This window comes from Nesoenas mayeri, assembly GCF_963082525.1.
Source record: "Nesoenas mayeri genome assembly, chromosome: 17".
NCBI lineage: Eukaryota > Metazoa > Chordata > Aves > Columbiformes > Columbidae > Nesoenas > Nesoenas mayeri.
In genome coordinates, this window is record NC_137565.1 from 8,886,832 (window position 1) to 8,905,459 (window position 18,628).

Below are 18,628 nucleotides of genomic sequence, written 5' to 3' on the forward strand. Positions count from 1 at the left end.
TTCCTTCATTTTAGTTGTTGCATCTAAGGATTACTTTCCAATAAACTTACTTAATGAAAAATGAGAATTCCTATATGGCTGCTGCCATCTCCAGCTGTACAGAGTTGTATTTGGTCTGCACAGCTTGCATTTCTCTCCTGACCACTCAACTTCAGTATCTACTTCAGCTGGGCAGAACAAGTAGAATGCATTCACTTTGCAGGATATAAGAATGTTTCTTGACTCAATGTTTTTAGTTGCACAAATGGAAGAGTTATTTCTACTGTTTTACTCTTCCATTTTTATAAGGAAAAGCAATCCAATTTAGTCTTTCAAATTTATGCAAGGTGAATTCTATTTCTCTTTTATCTGTTATTAAAGTCACTGGTAAGATATACCAGTTGTTTTTAATTGGAGAGTGTCAATTTGATTTATTTTTTATTTGGGAGGATGCACAGTAATCATACTGGCAGTGCCTGTACTGAATTTAAACATTTTCTACGTGCTTTAAAAACTGTTGCTGCAGGCAGAACTCTGAGGTTTTTTGTTTATTTATTTTCTTCTCTACTGTTTCTATAGGGAGACATGGAACAGGCACTTGAAAACTATGATATATGCACTGAAATGCTACAGAGCTCCAGTACAATGCAAGCTAAAGCTGGCAATGAAGGCAGCATTGTGATACGGTTACCTAATCTACATGTTGATTCTGTTGTTTCCTTAGAAGAGGTAAGAATTAATTTGCAGGTGTATTCTCCCTGCTCCATCCTTCCCGTTTTCAAAGGTTATCTATAAATTATCTTGTTTGTGATGGGTTTACCATATCTGTCCTAGAATTTTTCTAAGAGTGAAAGGACAGGTTCATAGTTTAATGATGACGTCAAGGCCATCATCTTTTCAAAAAGGCATCTTTTTGATCTCTTGGTCCTGTGCAGCTTAAGAATGCTTTTATGCAAAATAAAAATATTAAGAGTATCTGCACGTAGAACAGTAGATTATTAGACTAGTGTTCTATTTTCTCTTCTTAAACATAAATTTCACCGTTGCTTAAATGTGCTCTTTATTTCAGCATTCTGTTTACCACATAACAGTTTGCATGCAGTTCTAAACAAAGGGATTGCTGGCTGCTTTCTATTGCCGTTTTGGGAGTGAACTCCAACACAGGAGATGCTGTCTTCACTTTGAAGTCCATCTAATGGATGTGTTCTTGCAGTGTAGAAATGCGTGAATTTGGGATTTGAGGAAAAAAGGCTTAACATTTTTATAGTACTAAACTAATGTACTATATAATAATTAAAAATCTGTGGAATGGCTCAGGTGTTACATAGCAGGCATTTTCTTCCTGGTTTGTATTTCTGAGTGTAGTTTTAGAGTTCTCACTAAGCTGTTAGGTGAAATGTCATTGGCAAACGCATGTGTAGACAAAATGAGAGTTGGATTGTGTCATCTGTGATGTTTGCAGATTGAAAAGAACCTCAAATCTCTGGAGAGATGCCAGTCTTTGGAAGAGATCCAGCGACTGCATGAGGCTGGGGATTATAATGCAGTTGTGCATCTGCTTCGTCCAACGTTATGCTTCAATGGTTATGGCAGAGTGAAACATCTGGAGTTTGTAACATCCATACCAGAGAGACCAGCACAGCTGCTTCTCCTACAGGTTTGTTTTGTTTCTTGAAATAACTTTTTTAGTAAGGGTTAAAGACTTCTGAAAACAGGATGAAAGGCTTTCTACAGTAGGTGTTAATGGTTAATAAGTCTTATTACAAAGCAAAACATGGAACCAAATCTAGAAATGGTGTGAGTAGTGTAGCTTTATTGACATCACTAGCAATATGCTGACTTTTGCTGACTGAGGATGTGGCTAAAGATACCAGGTGTCTGAGGCCTACATGAAATAGCCAGAAAAATTATAAATTCAAATAAATCTGAATCATTTGCAGAGACATTCTGGGGATGGATTCATGCTGTCTGCATCTGCTCTGAATACTTCCTGCTTTTGCTGATACTGACCACATGGTGACTTAGAACCCTTCTGAAACTTTAAAGTGATATAGCATGTGATTGGTTTATGATCTAGTGTATCTGTCCTGCATGAATGAAAGAGTGTTGATAGATACATCCAGTATAATTGCTATAGATTTAGTCCATTTGACACTATGAAAATAAGTGTACAAATGAGCTCAGCTGTCGGAACAATTTGAACCTGTCAGTTCTCCAGGGGAAAAAAAAGGTTGTACGAAAAAAGGCTGATACTCTTTCAACTGGCTTGAACCAAATCCTGCAGCCTCCATGCCATCTGGTGACCCAAACCTGGCAAAGTAGAAAGAAGCAGGAGAATGTTCCTATACTGCTAGCCTTATAGTTGCTCTTTCATTATTTACAAAGTAATAAAATGGTAGCACAAGACCATAAAGATCCAAATCCAGTTTCTGTAGGGCCTCTATCAACTGCATATTGTTAGAATTTTAGATCTACAGCCATCTCTTTCCAGAATATTTTTTCCCTTGTGTCTTTTATAAAAGCAGAAAGATTCAGTGCATTATTTTTTTTGAAATTTAGATCCTACTTGTATATTTCTAGTGCAGGGCGCATGTACCTCCTACTGTTCTTTTTTAGTGTCATATTTACAAGTAGTCTGTTATCATTTCATTAAAGTAACTACATTAACCGTATATAGTATATTGCTTTGCCCTGATGTGCACTCATGGTTTAAAATAAACCTTTCATCCTTATAATCGATTTTTTTGGTATTTACATTCCCTAGGACTCCCTGCTCAAACTGAAAGATTACAAGCAATGCTTAGAATGCTCAGAAGTTGCCTTGAATGAAGCAATTCAGCAGATGATTAATATGACAGCAGCCTCTGCTAAAGACGAGTGGGTTGCTACGGTAACACAACTGCTCACAGGAATAGATACTTCATTATCATCAGTCAGCAGCATCCTGAAAGACTCTTCTGTAACACCAAGCCTCGTTCGACTAACAACCAACCTGATTCAGGTAGCCTGTTCACTTGCACTATTGTGTGCTCTAGGCCCTCAGACGTGATACAGGTGCTGTGGCTGAATTGCCACCCACTCGCAGTGGTGTTTTGGGATACATTTTTATTGAGGGAAGGTCAGGGCAAGATGAGCGTTTGCCTTCATGATCTTCATTTTCATTTCAGTACATGAGAGACACTGAGAAAACCTGTTGTAGAATCAGTAGCAGCGCGTAACTTCAAACACCAAGCTGCCTAAAACAATGAAAGAATGATAGTGAGCTAATGCAAGAAACAGCTCTATTTTATTATGCTGTTTGAAATGATGCTAAAGCGAGGACGGGTTCAGCTGGCTGAGTGCAGTTTGTAAGCTATGGCACTGGTCTTGGCTGTACATGCTTTGGGCTAGAAGACAAAATCCTGTAAATTTTGGGAATGTGGTAAGAGTTGCTTGCAAGTGCTGGCCAAACTAAGGGTTGTTCCAGTAAAATAGGCAAAGGTAATGAGAAGAGGGCAGGGAAAAAAAAAGTGAGGTACAGACTGCTCCTAGCATTACAAATACAGCTAGTTTTAGCCTTTTAAAACAGGTACTTTCAAGCCTTCAAACTACTGAATGAGTGTTTTCCTATCCAGCTAAGAAGTGGTAGACTTTTCAGTTGTTAAGAAGCTAGTCTAGTTAATGTCAAAATTCAATGTGCTCACACCTCGCAAATCTCCATTTACTTCAGTAAAAGCTCAGGACCTTCACTGCTCACAAAAATCTTACCCTCATTCTGTGAAGTTTTATGTGTTTCACTATGTTACGGAATGTAATGGAATCCTGGAGAACAGAGTATTCCTTGTAATATCCTCAATGTTTCCTGTAGTAATAAGAAGTACAACTCTTTATGTACATAAAGACCAATAGAAAGACTGTTGTATGTGTGAAAGAATGTGAGAAGAGTATAGGACTTCAGAAATTTCTGGCACTGTGGCAATAAAATGAACAGTTGTTTGTGAGGAATGCCAGGACAACTGTTCCATGACACAGCATCGTGTTGCTCAGAATTCATTCAGTTACATAATTTATTTAGAATCTGTTAATGATTCTTGTTGGTCTGTAAAACTTGTTGTAAAATCTGGTAAAGAATTCAGGAATTCTTTTAATTAAGTTCTTCCTTGCTAGGTTGTCGATAAATTTCTTGTACAGTAGTGCGGTGTACTAACACTAAGAATTCATGCTGTGCATCTGCTTACTTTAAGTTGTTTATACATAGCATTAACAGAGAAATAGGTAGTTGGAGAAAGACGATGCAAGGGGAATGTCAAGGTAGAAATGTTCTATCTTTCTGTGTACCAGCTGATCTTTTTTTGTAGGGCTTTTACTGCCCCTCATTGTGAGAAGCTGAGGCTCAACTTTAGGTTATTTCCTTAGGATAAAACCCATTACTAACTTTGGGTTGTTTGGGAAGGATTCACACCTGACTTTTATTTCCTATCACTCTGTCTGTGTAATATCTGTTTCTTTATTAGATCATAGACTGCAGCATGGCAGTCCAGGAAGAACCAAAAGAACCCTATGTCTCCTCAGTGCTTCCATGGATAATCCTGCACAGGATCATCCAGCATGAGGAAGATGCTTTTCGATCCCTTTGCTGCCAGCAGCAGCAGAACCAGGGAGAAGAAGGTGAGTTAATTATTCACTTTTATGTATATAGTTGAGCTCTGTACCATCTAGCTCTGAAGAACAAGTAACAAAATACTTGTTTGTCATCTTATCTTGATGGCTGAAGAGAGCAGAAGGGTATGCAAACATCACTTTCTTATCACCAAGGAAACTTCTTTTTGCCAGATGAAACATTGACTAGTTGGATTTAACTCTTAAATACTTACCAACTTCTTTATTCCAGTGAGTCCTGATACCCCTATGTTGCCTTCTTCGCTCATGCTGCTGAACACTGCTCATGAGTATTTGGGAAGAAGATCCTGGTGCTGCAATTCAGATGGCGCTCTGCTCAAGTTCTATGTAAGTGTTGGCTTTGTAGAATAATTCAGGTTGGAAGGAACCTCTGCAAGTCATCTGGCTGAAAGGCATGGAGTGATTAGCTCTGACATACCTTATCATGTTGCTAAAGATATTAAATATAAAACTGGATGCAGCAGAGATGTGGGTAGTTGGTAGTAGGAATATGGATAGCTGGCAGCAATACTGAGCAACTCAGTACATGAATTTTCTTTTTTCTTTTTTTACCAAAAATACTATAGTTGCTGCTTTCAGATGAAGCTTGAAGTGGTTTAAATTAATATAAAGTAAAATTGTGCTGGCGGTCTGGGGTAGCCTGGCTGTTGGCAAAACCCAGATAATAGAGCAGTGTGGCATTCACTGGGCAATGCTCTGCAGGGATATTTCAGTGGCACTTTACAGATTCAGCTTGACTTCATTGAGGTTTATTTCCTTCAGCCAAGAGAAAACCATGATTAGTTTTGCACAGACCTACTCAGAAATCTCTTAATTCCCCTTCTTAACACTCCCTGAAGCTTATTAGCCACAGCTCAGCACCAGACCGCATCCACCTCTGTGTCTGAGCAGTGGTGTGTTCAGGACAGTGATTTAGTCTGCCAGGAAGGATAGTGTGGAGAGCTTCAGGCCTTCTGCAGGAGTCAGCTCACCCTGGCAGGGCTGGAGCTAATGAACAGTGTTTGAACTGAGCCCAATTCAGTGCAGGGCTATTAGATTATCTGCGCATCCTGCTCTTTTTGGTCTCCCTTATGTTAGGAGCATAATGCTGATACACCTGAACTGCACCTCTGTGGATCTGCCTTGGGCCGAGAGGGCTTATTAGCTGAGGCACTGTGCTTCTTGAAAATAGAGCCTGGCTCCAGAGTCCAGCTTGCCCTCAAATGCAGTGCTCCTGAGTGATGAATCTGAACTGTGTCTGTATAGCGTGCATGTACCCACAGCCTGGGGCTTGTGGTGGTGTGACCTGTGAGCCTAGATAAACCACAGGTAACTGAGAGCTGGGAATGTACTTACTACTAGATCTTTGCAAATGTCATCAGATGCTTTGAACAAAATCTTCAATTTTCAGTGGCAGAATTGCCTGCTTCTTAAACTAAAATATAATATAGTATTATAGAGCACAAGAATTTAGTTTTCAGAGACAAGAGGGTGTTGGAAGGGTAAGGAAAGACAAAGATAAAATGGGATGAATTATTTGAAGAGGAAGGCAGCTTTCAGAATGTTAAACAAAAAGTGTGTTTTATAGACTAGTATTAAATGATTGTGCTCTGTAGATGAACTGTCTGCTTAAGCATATTATACTGCTTGTGGCTGAAGGTGGTGTGCAAGAGATGTTAATATTTAGTTCAGTCCTTTAGCAATAGTCAGTCTGAATCATTAAGAACAATTCTGGGTTACTGCAAAGAATTCAAAAGCTGTGACTCAAAATTTCATTAAAAGACTTGTCTTTACTGTTATTTTTAAGGGTTTTGGCTCTTAATAAGTGGTACTTTGTTCTTTTAAACAGAAGAGAATTAACATCTTAATCCCAGCACTTACAGATGAGCTTCTTGCATGTAGAACTAGAGAATTTTGCCTTGTGATGGTGATGTGCAGTGTCTGTAGTGTCAGGAAAGCCAATAGCATCTTCCAAAATATGTTACTGATGGGTACTTTTCCTTGTAACGTTGAAGTTAAAATAGCAACTTGCTACAGTGTTTAGACATTTGGGATCGATCCAGCCACTTTCCTTAGTGTGTAGCCATCTGTATAATACTATTCTTACTATTCAATTCTGTATCCCTTTTGGTCAGATTTTCAGTAGCCATCTGTTCTTTTCCCACAGAGTCTTTTCCATCTACCTTTTTCCACACAAAGGAAACTGATGTATGTGTATTAGGGCAGAAATTCCTCTGTGCCTCTTCCTTATTCTCAGAGTTGGGCTGGCAAACTGCAGTGTTTATATTCACAGAAGCAATTTCGTGTGTGGTAGAAAACTCTGAATGATGTTAAGTCTGTAACATTAAGCTGATATCGAATCTCATTGAATAAAGAGCTCATAAATCAACAGAGAAAAAAAATAAAAGTGCTTTGTTGCAGTTACAGTGCCATTGACATTACTTGTATGAGACTAGTTTACAGAGAATGCATAATATTTAGTTGTAATTGAGGAAAAACACGCCTAATTCCTTCATGTAGTTTTTTTTACCTGCCTTCAGACAACGAGGTAACGTGACGCAATCTTCAGCTTGCAGATGACTTTTTCATTGATATTTGTGGTGTTGTAGGTTCAGGTACTACAAAAGGAACTCGCAGCATCCACTTCTGAAGATACTCATCCATACAAGGAAGAGCTGGAAACAGCCTTAGAACAGTGTTTTTATTGTTTATATGGTTTTCCTAGCAAGAAAAGCAAAGCAAGATACCTAGAAGAACATTCAGTACAGCAGGTAAGATACATATTATTGAATGTCAGTGGAATATCCTTAAGTGATGAAAAATACACCCTTGCTTAGTTTTAATGCACCTTAATATATTTTGGAGAAAGATTCCTTCTCTTTCCTTGTAAAACTCATGTATTTTACATGTAGAAAATAAACTCATTTGAAAATATGGGATGCTTTATGAATATAGAGGGTCAGATATTTGAAATGAAATGGTAGTATAGTCTTATTCACAGTCATTTGCCATTTTGAACTGTTGCCAAATCTGTTTTATTGAGCCATGACTTTCCTGTTTTCAGCAGAGAAGAAGTTCGAGGTTGAGGAAAAGTAGAGAGGAAAAAAGTCAGCTTGAGAGAAGAAAACTTTAGCAGCCAACCTTGCAGTTTATGAATGTGAAAAATGTCACTGTTAAAAATTATGCAAGTAAATTATATTATAGTTTATTTTGAAATCTATGATGATATTTTGTAGCTGTTTGTAAGAAACGTGAAATTCAGTTTAATTTGGGAGAACAATTACTACAGAGTGCCTTGGGAAGAGGGTTGTAGTACTAAGGGAGGAACTGAAAAACAGGTCAGCAATCCTGAGCCTTGAAACATCATTGATTTTTGTTAAAAAAACCCTCAGATGATTTTAGCGTTTACCCGATACAAAATCAGTGAGCAGTATGCTATATTTGTGAGCAGCATAAATTAATGAAACCTTTTGTTGTTCTGTTATTGGGAGGTCTGTTTCCTGCTAGAGCAATATATATTTTCTCATGAACTAGAAAAACCATAGAAACTCGTCATTGGTAGACTTTTGAATTTTGGAATTTGAGATTAGTTTTTTTTCCCCTCTAATCTACCTCCCTCTTCAGGTTGATCTAACATGGGAAGATGCTTTGTTCATGTTTGAATATTTTAAGCCTAAAACTCTTCCGGAATTTGATAGCTACAAAACCAGTACTGTTTCTGCTGATTTGGCCAACCTTTTGAAGAAGACTGCTACTATTGTTCCTCGAACAGACAAGCCTATGCTGAGCCTGGATGCTGTATCTGCCTATATTGAAGGAACATGCAGCAAGGTACAATTAATTGCTTTAGATTAAAAAAATGGAAAAGAGTAAAAATTCCCGTTGTTATTTTTATGTTGACTTGGAGATAGTTAGGGGAATGATTTATTCCATTATCTTGGATCTCTTCAGGTAATTACATTTAAATGAAATAAGAGTGACAACACCAAAGCTTTTAGTCTTGGAATGGCAAGATGTCATATTAATTAATATGGAGTCAGTATGAGATGTTCATTAATGTTTGTAAGTGCTCTGTGTATCTGTGGAATGCTTTCACTGCCTTTGTATTTTATGTCTTCATATTCTGTGATGAAAAGGCTACTTTCACCACAAGGAAGACGCAAGTGTGCAGCTTCATTTAATATGAATGTTTTATTTAATATGAACCTTTATTTTCAGGCACCCTCTCTCCCGGATGGTGCAGACTATTCTCCACCAGTGGTGACTGAGTTGTACTATCTTCTGGCAGACTATCATTTCAAGAATAAAGAACAGTCTAAGGCCATTAAATTTTACATGCATGACATTTGTATTTGTCCAAACAGGTCAGTATTTTTGAATCCAGCTGCATATCTTAGTGATATTTGAACTAAACCACCTTGTTTCTTGATAATTTACAACTTACTGAAATACCACCAAAATTAAGCCATCTTAAAAATAAAGCACGTTTTGAATAAATCTTCTAAAATAAAATTAAATAATCTCTAAATGTACTGATTAAATATAGACTTTGTGTATTAGATGTAAGCTATCATTTTAATTATCCTTAAGGTTGATAAATCAGAGTCAGTGACAAAAACCCTGGTTGATAGACTTGAGACAAGTAAACTATTTCTAAAACTAGTCACGTAAAAAGGGACAAGGGAGTATGAAGGCACAGAGCAATTTTGCATGTGGAATCTACAGAGAAATAGCTGTAGTTTAATCTTATTGAATCTTCTAGTCAGGGAACTGTTGATTAGCAGATTGCTAAGAACTTGTTTGAAGCCTGATAAATTACCAAAAAAACCAACAGCCAATTTTTTTTATAGTTTTGATACTTTAAAACCGAAATTCATAAATAAATGACAGCCGAATGCATTCCTACTTTTACGTATGAGATTTTGTTGCTCAGAGGTGCTTTATGTGGTAGCATAGTATTTTTAGCCCAGTCTTATGAGATGGTACTTGTTCAAATGTCTGTGTTACAGTTTCCCTTCCATTCCCCTCAGGAATCTGACTGTTGAGGTCACTTGACCCAGAAATGGGTTTTTGATTGAAATCACCAAGAAATTACAAGCAAAAAAAGTGAGAACATTAAGATAATTTCTTTAGTGTCAGAATCATGGTAAAACTGAATATTTGCAGAACCATTGACCCCTGATGTTAGTTTAGGATTATGGAATACGGAAGCTGCTCTTCAGACTGTATTGTCAATGATCTAATAAACAAAGGACTAGATCCTGAACAGTCCTCTCAGGAACCAATCTGTTGTTCGTCAGAATTTTCCTACGTTAATGCATTTTGGGTTTTGTCATATTATGTTGGAAAATTATGCTAAAGATCATTTGCAGTCCAGTCCAACAGTACAGAAAGTCAGAATGGCTGTCTGCTGGCCTGCGGAAATACAGGGTGACTATGTTTGAGCAGGACAGTGTGGTTACTGAGAAAAGAGATCAATGGGAGCGCTGCCATTAGAAGTATAGATATGCTATTTTTGCGTGGCAAATACACCTTGTTGTTTCATCTGCTTTTCATGTGTGACAATTACTGGGGACAGTGCTTTATTGGGAAACCACTTTGCAACACTTCTCTAGTAAAATCAGTATGATTTAGGCTATAGAGTCTGTTCCACAATGAGGGGAGGAGGAGATGCAGAAGTCTGTTTTGAGAGAGCGTACAATGAAAGGAAGAGAAAGTTGCAGATACAACAAAATTAACGTTATCTGTGCTATTCAGTGTGATGTTTAGGGAGGAAATTGTTTCTGTGTTTTGTCCTTGCCTGCACAGGTTTGATTCGTGGGCTGGCATGGCTCTGGCTCGAGCAAGTCGTATTCAGGACAAGTTGAACTCTAATGAACTGAAAAGCGACGGCCCGATCTGGAAGCACTCCACTCCTGTCCTGAACTGCTTCAAGCGAGCTCTGGAGATCGACAGCTCCAACCTCTCGCTGTGGATAGAGTACGGCACCATTTCCTACGCCCTACATTCTTTTGCATCGCGACAGCTCAAGCAGTGGAAATCAGAGCTCCCCTCTGAAGTTGTGCAGCAGGTGGGATCTACCTGAGAGCAGTGTGAAATTTTAAATATTTTAAATTATCTTTTCCTATGTAATAACTTTTTAAATTAAGTATTTACATGCCGTATACCACGTATTAGACTGTATGGTTAGTAAATAATATTGGAAATGCTAATAATAATTCATATAAGCTGCTGGTGTCAAGCAGAATTTAAAGCGTCTTTTAATTTCTTTTCCTATGTAAAATTAGTTTGAGCCTGATCTTTGAATTATCTTTCGAAGGTGACACAAAATTGTTGTAACCTTCTGGAAAGGGGAATTATATTTACCTTACCTTTCTGTAAATGTCATACAGTGCTTCCAGGAAAAGGTGAAATATATACATATGTAGATAGTGAAAAGATCAGGAATTACTCTGATATCTGTGTGCATATGTCATCTCCTGTATCTAAAGACATCCTCCCCTTTTTCTGTGTTTTTTTGAGCTTATTTACTCAACCAATAGATCAAAATGGGGAGGTTGATAGAATTTTCATAGAAAACCTTGTTATAAATTCATTACCTCTTTATGCACGATGGTGATGAAAAAGTTAGGGTTATTATGTGGATTAAATTAGAATGTTTATTTAGGACTACTCGAATCTTCATTTTTTTTTCAAGTAAATGTATTAAAAATGCATAATATACTGAAAAAAGCTCTATTATAATAAAAGATACAGCAGAACAATATAATCTCCCTTCCAGGGATACAGCTCTTCTTCAGGAATGTGCTTCTCATACATAAAAACCTTATTATTCTCCTCTTCTTACAAAATACTTAGGAAAGGAAAAGTTGTTGTATAGTTCCTGGAGTGCAACAAGTGCTTAGGATGCTGTTATAGCCCAACAATTTGAATTTTTCAAAGGGAGAAAGTGATATTAATGCGTCATTTGACCTATTTTTTTTACGTGACTTTATTGGCAGCCAACCTTAATTTATGCTGCTGGTTTTAATTTCTTTGGGGAAAAAAAAAAGTATTCTTGCCATATTCAGCTCAAAATTAGATGCGTTGCAAGCAAGATGAACTACATTTCTTCACAAATTATAGTGGTCCATGGTGGCTCTAGCAGGCTTTAGTTGCAGAACAAAACAAGTAACTTTTCTTTGAAGAGTTAAGATAATTACAGCTTTGAAAAAGTGGTAAAATTACTTTTTGCAGACATGTATATTGGTTTGTTATTTTTTAGATTTGTGTTCATAAGCATATTCTTACACTTGTGTCCTACTGTTTTGTTCTGGTTACTTGTGTCAGCGGTTACTGGAATGAACAAAAACCTATCCATAAACACATCATGTGGGGCGTGAGGATGTATTCAATCACTTGGATATGCGCTGCGTCTTAGGTTGAAAATATTTTAAATGGTGTACCCTGTTTATGCACCTTCACATGCTGGAGTGTATTTTTAGAATTTTACATCCCATCCACAGTGAATTCATGTATTCTCAACACTTTGTTCGATCGCAGATGGAAGAGCGTCGAGACAGTATGTTGGAGACAGCCAAATTGTGTTTTACGTCAGCATCTCGCTGTGAGGGAGACGGCGATGAAGAGGAGTGGCTTATTCACTACATGCTGGGAAAGATCGCAGAGAAGCAGAAACAGCCTCCTGTTGTCTATCTGCTTCACTACAAACAGGCAGCTCATTACTTGCATGAGGAGGCTGCCCGGTATCCAAAGAAGATTCACTACCATAATCCACCAGAACTTGCCATGGAAGCATTGGAGGTAAAAGGAAGTTAAATGCATTAAGCTTGAAAACCTTGTTCTCTACGGATAATGGAACGCCAGTTATTATTAGTTTGTGTTATTGGGCATATGTACGTGGTGCTCTGTGTCTGGCAACATTTACAAGACTAATTTGGGGAGTAAACTGGAGCCTGTTATTCAGGCTGCTTTTGCTTTAAAGACAGTTTACGTATACAATCTCTGTATTGGACAGACCATCAGAATTTCTACTGCTGGATTTTCCTGCACACAGTTCATAGAATCTTAGAATGGTTTGGATTGGAAGGGACCTTAATGATCATCTAGTTCCATCTCCCTGCCACGGGCAGGGACGCCTTCCACCAGCCCAGGTTGCTCAGAGCTCTGTCCAACCCAGCCTGGAACACTCCAGGGATGGGGTGTCCACAGCTTCTCTGGGCACCCTGTCCCAGGGCCTCACCACCCCCGTACTGAAGAATTTCTGCTTTATATCTAATCTGAATCTACTCTCAGTTGAAAGCCAGTATCCCTTGTCCTGTTGCTACATGCCCTTGTAAAAATTCCCTTTCCAACTTTCTTGTCAGTCCCCTTTAGGATTTCACCTGCGTCTCATACCCATGAAAGCATAAAGTTCATGCATGAGTTGGAATAGTAGTCATAACACCTTTGCTTTCACTGTGTTGTCTGGTAAAAAATAATGGATGTAGAACATACCCAGCGGTGAGTTGCTTCCAGAAGACCATGTCTGCTTTCATTGTTGTACTCCATAGGTTGCAATTATAAAATTTTTACAGGTTTCAGATCTTGTCATTTACAAGCAACTTTCAAAGGCAGGAAAAATCCTATTTAGGTACGTTTACATAATGGATGACTGTCTGTATTAGCTCCTGCAGTTTCTACAGAGAAGAGATTATTTGTATAGGTTGCAGAGCTATGAATTCTCTACTGACTGAGTAGACTTTGGTGTTTTCTAGGTATACTTTCGACTTCATGCCTCTATTTTGAAACTTGTGGGGAAACCAGATTCTGGAGTAGATGCAGAGATATTAGTTAGCTTCATGAAAGAAGCTTCTGAGGGACCATTTGCCAGGGGTGAGGAGAAGAACACCCCAAAAGTTGCAGAAAAGTGAGTGCTAATTTCCAGGAGTATCTTCTGAAAGAATGCTTATAAACTGCTGTATAAAAAGCTATTAAAAAGAAGCTGAATGAAATACGAACCAAAGCAATTAGAATTCATTCTAATGTTTGCAGTTTTCAGGTATCATAAGCAGTTAGATTATGCGCAGCTCTGAGATCTTATCAATAATTGGCACAGTGTAGACTGGAAGAGGACAAAGTAGAACAATTTTGATATTGTCCTCTGTTTTGAAGCCGTTTTTTATTTATTAAATTAACATTTTTAATCAACTATTAACAAAAGCAAAAGCAAATGGCCTTTATTTTAAAGGATAAGATACTCTAGTCCTCATAATTTTTCTCGTTAACAACTACAAAATAAAGAAATGTTTTATTTTTGACCAGTGGCAAGGCAGGAATATAACCTTTGCTAAAATGCCTGTTATTTAGGATTTGTTAGTAAGATTTGATTCCTGTTGTAAGAATGCGTAGTCTCGTTTTGTTCTCTGTACACGTCCCCAGGATGTTACACCATGTTCTTTTTCTTTTTTCCCCCTGCCCGTCGCAGGGAAAAAGCTTGTATGATTGATGAAGACTCTCACTCTTCAGCCGGAACAGTGCCAGGCCCTGGGACTTCCCTCCCCTCATCCTCCGGTCCAGGTCTGACATCCCCACCTTACACAGCCACTCCAGTTGACCACGATTACGTCAAATGTAAAAAACCCCGTCAGCAGGCAACGCCGGACGGTACAGTCCCTGTTCTCAATACTGGCAGCACAGGGAGGTGCTCTAATCATGGGGGGGTTTGACCAGGAATGATCAAACTGCTCATTCCAAGGAGGGTGATGGGTCTGTGGTAACACGGGCAATATTGAAGCTGATTACCTTTATAAATTCAGTGCTTTAAATAGAATCAATGTACAGTCAGAGCTTTAAATACTAAATTCAAAGTTGTCACCTGCCACCATTGGCACCTGTCATTTCGTCTAAATGGGAATGTCAACAGGAGGAGTATGCAGCTGATTGAACTGTCAGTACATATTTTTTTTAATTGTTTTTTTTCTCCAGAGCTAAATGTCTGTCTGAGCTTAGTACTGAAGATATGAGTTCAGTCTTTAGAAGGCTGGATGTTGTTTCAATGCCTGTGTGAAATGACCAGGTCAAAATTTGAACTGTGGCTGAAACAAGACAAATTGTTAAAAAGGCAAACCAAAACAGTATTATCCTTTTTTGAAGGAGGCAGGTGGCAACTGTTTTGAATATATTGTGTATCAGCACGAAGTGATTTGCATGACAGTCCAGTAGACACCATCTTTTAATTTTTCTTTATCATTTACAATGACTGGTTAGCAGCTCATCTTTATAAAGCCATATAATTAGCTTATAAATGCAGAAGGTAGAGTGGTATCACAGTGGAGATTTTGCAGTATACTTATATAGTAGAAATTAAGTTACTATATAAGTAACTTGGACATTATTATTTGTCTAAGAATTTTATTCTGATTCTGCTCTTCTGGCTGTGTGTTTATGCATCTGGATCTGTGGGTATCAGTGCTCAAGGAGCAAAATATCTGCTATGTATAGCTTAGTGTTGGTAGAATGTGGCAGGCCCCTTAGAAATCAGTAATCCTCTCTCGATAGGAATTTAGTTCTGGAGGGTGGGCTCCTTCCAGTTGTCACTTTCCGAAGAAGGGGAGTTTGTAAATAACTTTGACACAGTTTTGAAACAAATGTTCATAGGCCTTGAAGGTGAATTTATTTGTTTTTCCCAACAAATCTTGGTGAAACTGACAGAAGATCCTTCATCTCTTGCACTAAATTGAGTAATGTTCATTTTAGTCATGCTTACATTTCTATCAGGAGTAATTCATTGGACTGTTTTGATATCTTACGTAGTGTGTTAGTGTGAATGGCCTTTTGATGTCTTTTGACATAGCAAACTCAGAAGGGAGCAAATATTTAAACCTTTCCTAAATAATATTCCCTGTGAGAAGCAGTTTTGCCTAAGACTACATCTGCTTACATCCTGAAGGCTGTTGAAACATTCCCAGGAGATACGTAAGTTAGGAAAATATTCCAATATATGTCGTTAGTACCTTCACTTAGAGTAAGATATTACGGCGTGTGGCATGCTAATTGCCCAGCGGGAGCAAAGTTGGCAGCTTAGCAAAGCCTGAGGTGCAAGTTATGGAAGGGCTATGTCTGCCAGGGCTGGAGTAGCAGTTCTTGGGCTGAGCTTTGCTGCTGTCAAAGCAATTCAAAATGTCAGCTGCTGAAAGCAGCAGAGTTAGTGCGATCTGTAGGAAGGATGAGTGTAACTGTGACAAGTAGAATTGCAAAGTACTGCATCGTTCATAATGTTGTGTAAGTCGCTGGCACAACTAAACTCTGGATACAGCATAGTAAAGAGCCCCAGGAAATGGAAATATTTGCCTTGGGGCTATTACATATGGAAGGAGCGAACAGGCTGAGCAATGCTCAGAAGTCTTCCACTTTCATATTGTTACATATACTGTGCTCCTCTGCATGCATTTGCATTTTACTGGTATTAAAACACATACTTGTGAAGTAAAATGCTCTTGACATCTTGCATGTAATCACAGCACTGAGGAAAACTGGTGTCTGCATTTCCATTGTACTGTTCCTAAAAATAGCAAGAAAATATTCATCATTTGGCTATTCTTTAGATGATTTTTTTAACCATTCTAAAAGCAAACAAAACTGTCTATATTGTTGTTCACAGAATGAATAATTTGGCCTAAATTCAGCCTAGATATTTTTCTTTCTGAGGCCTGTTGATCATATATGATAGAAGCAAAATTAGAGCATTATACAGAGTCTTACCTACAAAGTTCTCTTCCTGTGTTACCGTGAGCAGACATGCTAGTTGGGATCCCTGTCTTTGCTGACTTGAGACTGCTCTTGACCATTTTTGGGTGCTACACTTCAAGAAAATATAACACGAGAGGAAAGAGAGAAGGAATGGAATGGGAGTGAGGAGACTAAGGGGAGATGTGACAGCAGTGTGAGCTAAATAGTGTTGAAGGCTGTACAAAGAGTTAGAGGCAAAAAACCCCCATGATTTCTGCGTCTATGGCAGACAGAACAGGAGGTATTAGGCTTAAATTGCAATTTAGAAAACAGTGTTGGAGTAGTATTAGGAAATACTATTTACAAAAAAAAAAGTGAAACACTGGAATATGTTCCTGGGGATAGTATAGCACTGCAGCACTGAAGTCTTTAAAAATTGGTGATATGGCATCTGCCAGGAATGATGGAGATGGAATTTATCCTGATGGAAAAAGGAACAGACTAGATGAACTCTTGCTGTTCCTTCTGAGCCCTGCTTTTTCTATTAATTTATGTTGTTTGTGGGGTTTGGGGTTTGTTTGGTTTTTTGTTTTGTTTTTTTTTAACAAGATGTCCAACAATGTGCCTTCTAGTGCTGCACATTATCTCATGACAAGCAGGAATGAGTTACTGTACAGTCAAACACCTTTTCTTGAAAGTATTGGGACTCTGATCTCCAAGCACTCTTCTGTAGATAGGTGAAGTTGAGAGGGCCAACTTATTTCGGGTACATTATATTTAAATGTGTCATTGTAGTTCTGTAGCTCTCCTGAATGTTTTGCTGGTGAAAAAAGACCAGGGTATGCAGAAATCACTGTTAAAATTGAGAGCTTGAAAGGCTTTTATAACCCTTATGACCAGTGAATGCTAGTGATACTAGTTTTAAGTCATATGTTTAATGAAAATGGAAGAAAGGAACCAGTAAATACAGCTTGTAAAGTGACTAAACTTCCTTTTCCTCGTGGCAGCTGCTGGCATATGTGTCCTTCAAGGAGACAGAAGTGTTGCTGAGTGGCAGCTGTTACTTGCTGGCTGACGAGCTGCTGTCATGTGTGTAGAAATGGCAGCTTCCTTTCTCTTGTCCTTCCATTCAGCAACATCTTTTCCTTCCTTCTGCTGATCCTGCCTTTCCTGTCATCACTCCTGCCTGTTGCTGTTTTGTAACCCTCCAAAATGAAAACTTCCATTTGATAGTAGAAGCCTGAGGTTTAGATTCTTTTATTTTCCAGGAGCAAAGTAGGAAACAAGAAAAAACAGGAACTCAGCAGGGACAAAGACATTAATTACCTGGGATGTCACCTTATTTACACAGCTAAATGGCCAGTGTTTTATATACCAGAACAGACATGCTCAATGTCCTCCTTTATGCAGGCTGCATGTATGTACGTGTTAAAGAAAGACTGCAGTACAGACTTCAAGCAGTTTAAATTTACCTAAATTTTGTGCTAAGCGTTAAGGTTAGTTCAGAAAGCATTAAAAGTTTTTTTTTGTTTTTTTTTTTTTTTAAATCTGAATGTGAAGTCTGTTTCCCAAAAAGTGGACTGGGAGATTGTTGTGAAGTCTCTTTTACTGTAATATGCCTTTGTTTTGTTAATTATCGATTCCATATTATTGTGGTGGTATGCAGATGGTGTGTTCAGTATCCATTGCTATGGCAGTGTTAAAATGTCTCATCGTTTTAAGTCTCCATCCATGTCATGTAGGATGTTATGTGTAGTTAGCTGTAAATGTCCTTTGTTGTGTTTGTCTTTGCCTGGATTGCTTTTGCAACCAATATTGCCCGTGCTGCCTCTAACCTTTATACAAATCTCTGTTCCCCAGGCATTCTCTTCCTGCTTTTACCTGTCACGGCTTGCTTTTAATAATTGGCAAAACCTGCATGATAACTCACTGGGAAAGGCTCCTTGCTTCGTGCTGTGGGAGAAGTCTCACTTCAAAGTTTGTTGATCTGTAATTCTGCAAATGTTATGAAGATGCACAGTTGTTTGTAAACGGGGGTTCTCAGCATCCTGATGAGACAAAGGTGATCTCTGAGAAACTTTTTCCACCAGGTTGTCACTCATGTCAAACTAAATAAGCTCCTAAGATGGAGTGGATATTTCTGTGGATAAAAAGAATGTCCACATTGCATTTTGGAACATTAAAATCCTACCTTTCAAAATTCTCTCTCTCCAACAGTTTAAAATGAAATCTTTGGGTCTGCAGTACATATCCTTTTTGGCACATGATACTGGATGTTCATGGGGACAGCACACTAGACTAC

General features: G+C 38.3%; 1 protein-coding gene across 1 annotated transcript in view; it reads left to right on the forward strand.

Annotated features, from left to right (window-relative positions):
- The window catches only part of CABIN1 (calcineurin binding protein 1), a 101,939-nt gene that overhangs the window by 12,882 nt on the left and 70,429 nt on the right, over window positions 1-18,628 (forward strand). Inside the window, exons 16-27 of the mRNA XM_080355504.1 lie at window positions 559-708; window positions 1,442-1,636; window positions 2,744-2,980; window positions 4,473-4,626; window positions 4,850-4,965; window positions 7,227-7,388; window positions 8,242-8,448; window positions 8,836-8,981; window positions 10,426-10,687; window positions 12,160-12,420; window positions 13,374-13,525; window positions 14,084-14,262. Coding sequence (XP_080211630.1) covers window positions 559-708; window positions 1,442-1,636; window positions 2,744-2,980; window positions 4,473-4,626; window positions 4,850-4,965; window positions 7,227-7,388; window positions 8,242-8,448; window positions 8,836-8,981; window positions 10,426-10,687; window positions 12,160-12,420; window positions 13,374-13,525; window positions 14,084-14,262 — 2,221 coding nt within the window. The remainder of the gene's footprint in view (window positions 1-558; window positions 709-1,441; window positions 1,637-2,743; window positions 2,981-4,472; window positions 4,627-4,849; window positions 4,966-7,226; window positions 7,389-8,241; window positions 8,449-8,835; window positions 8,982-10,425; window positions 10,688-12,159; window positions 12,421-13,373; window positions 13,526-14,083; window positions 14,263-18,628) is intronic.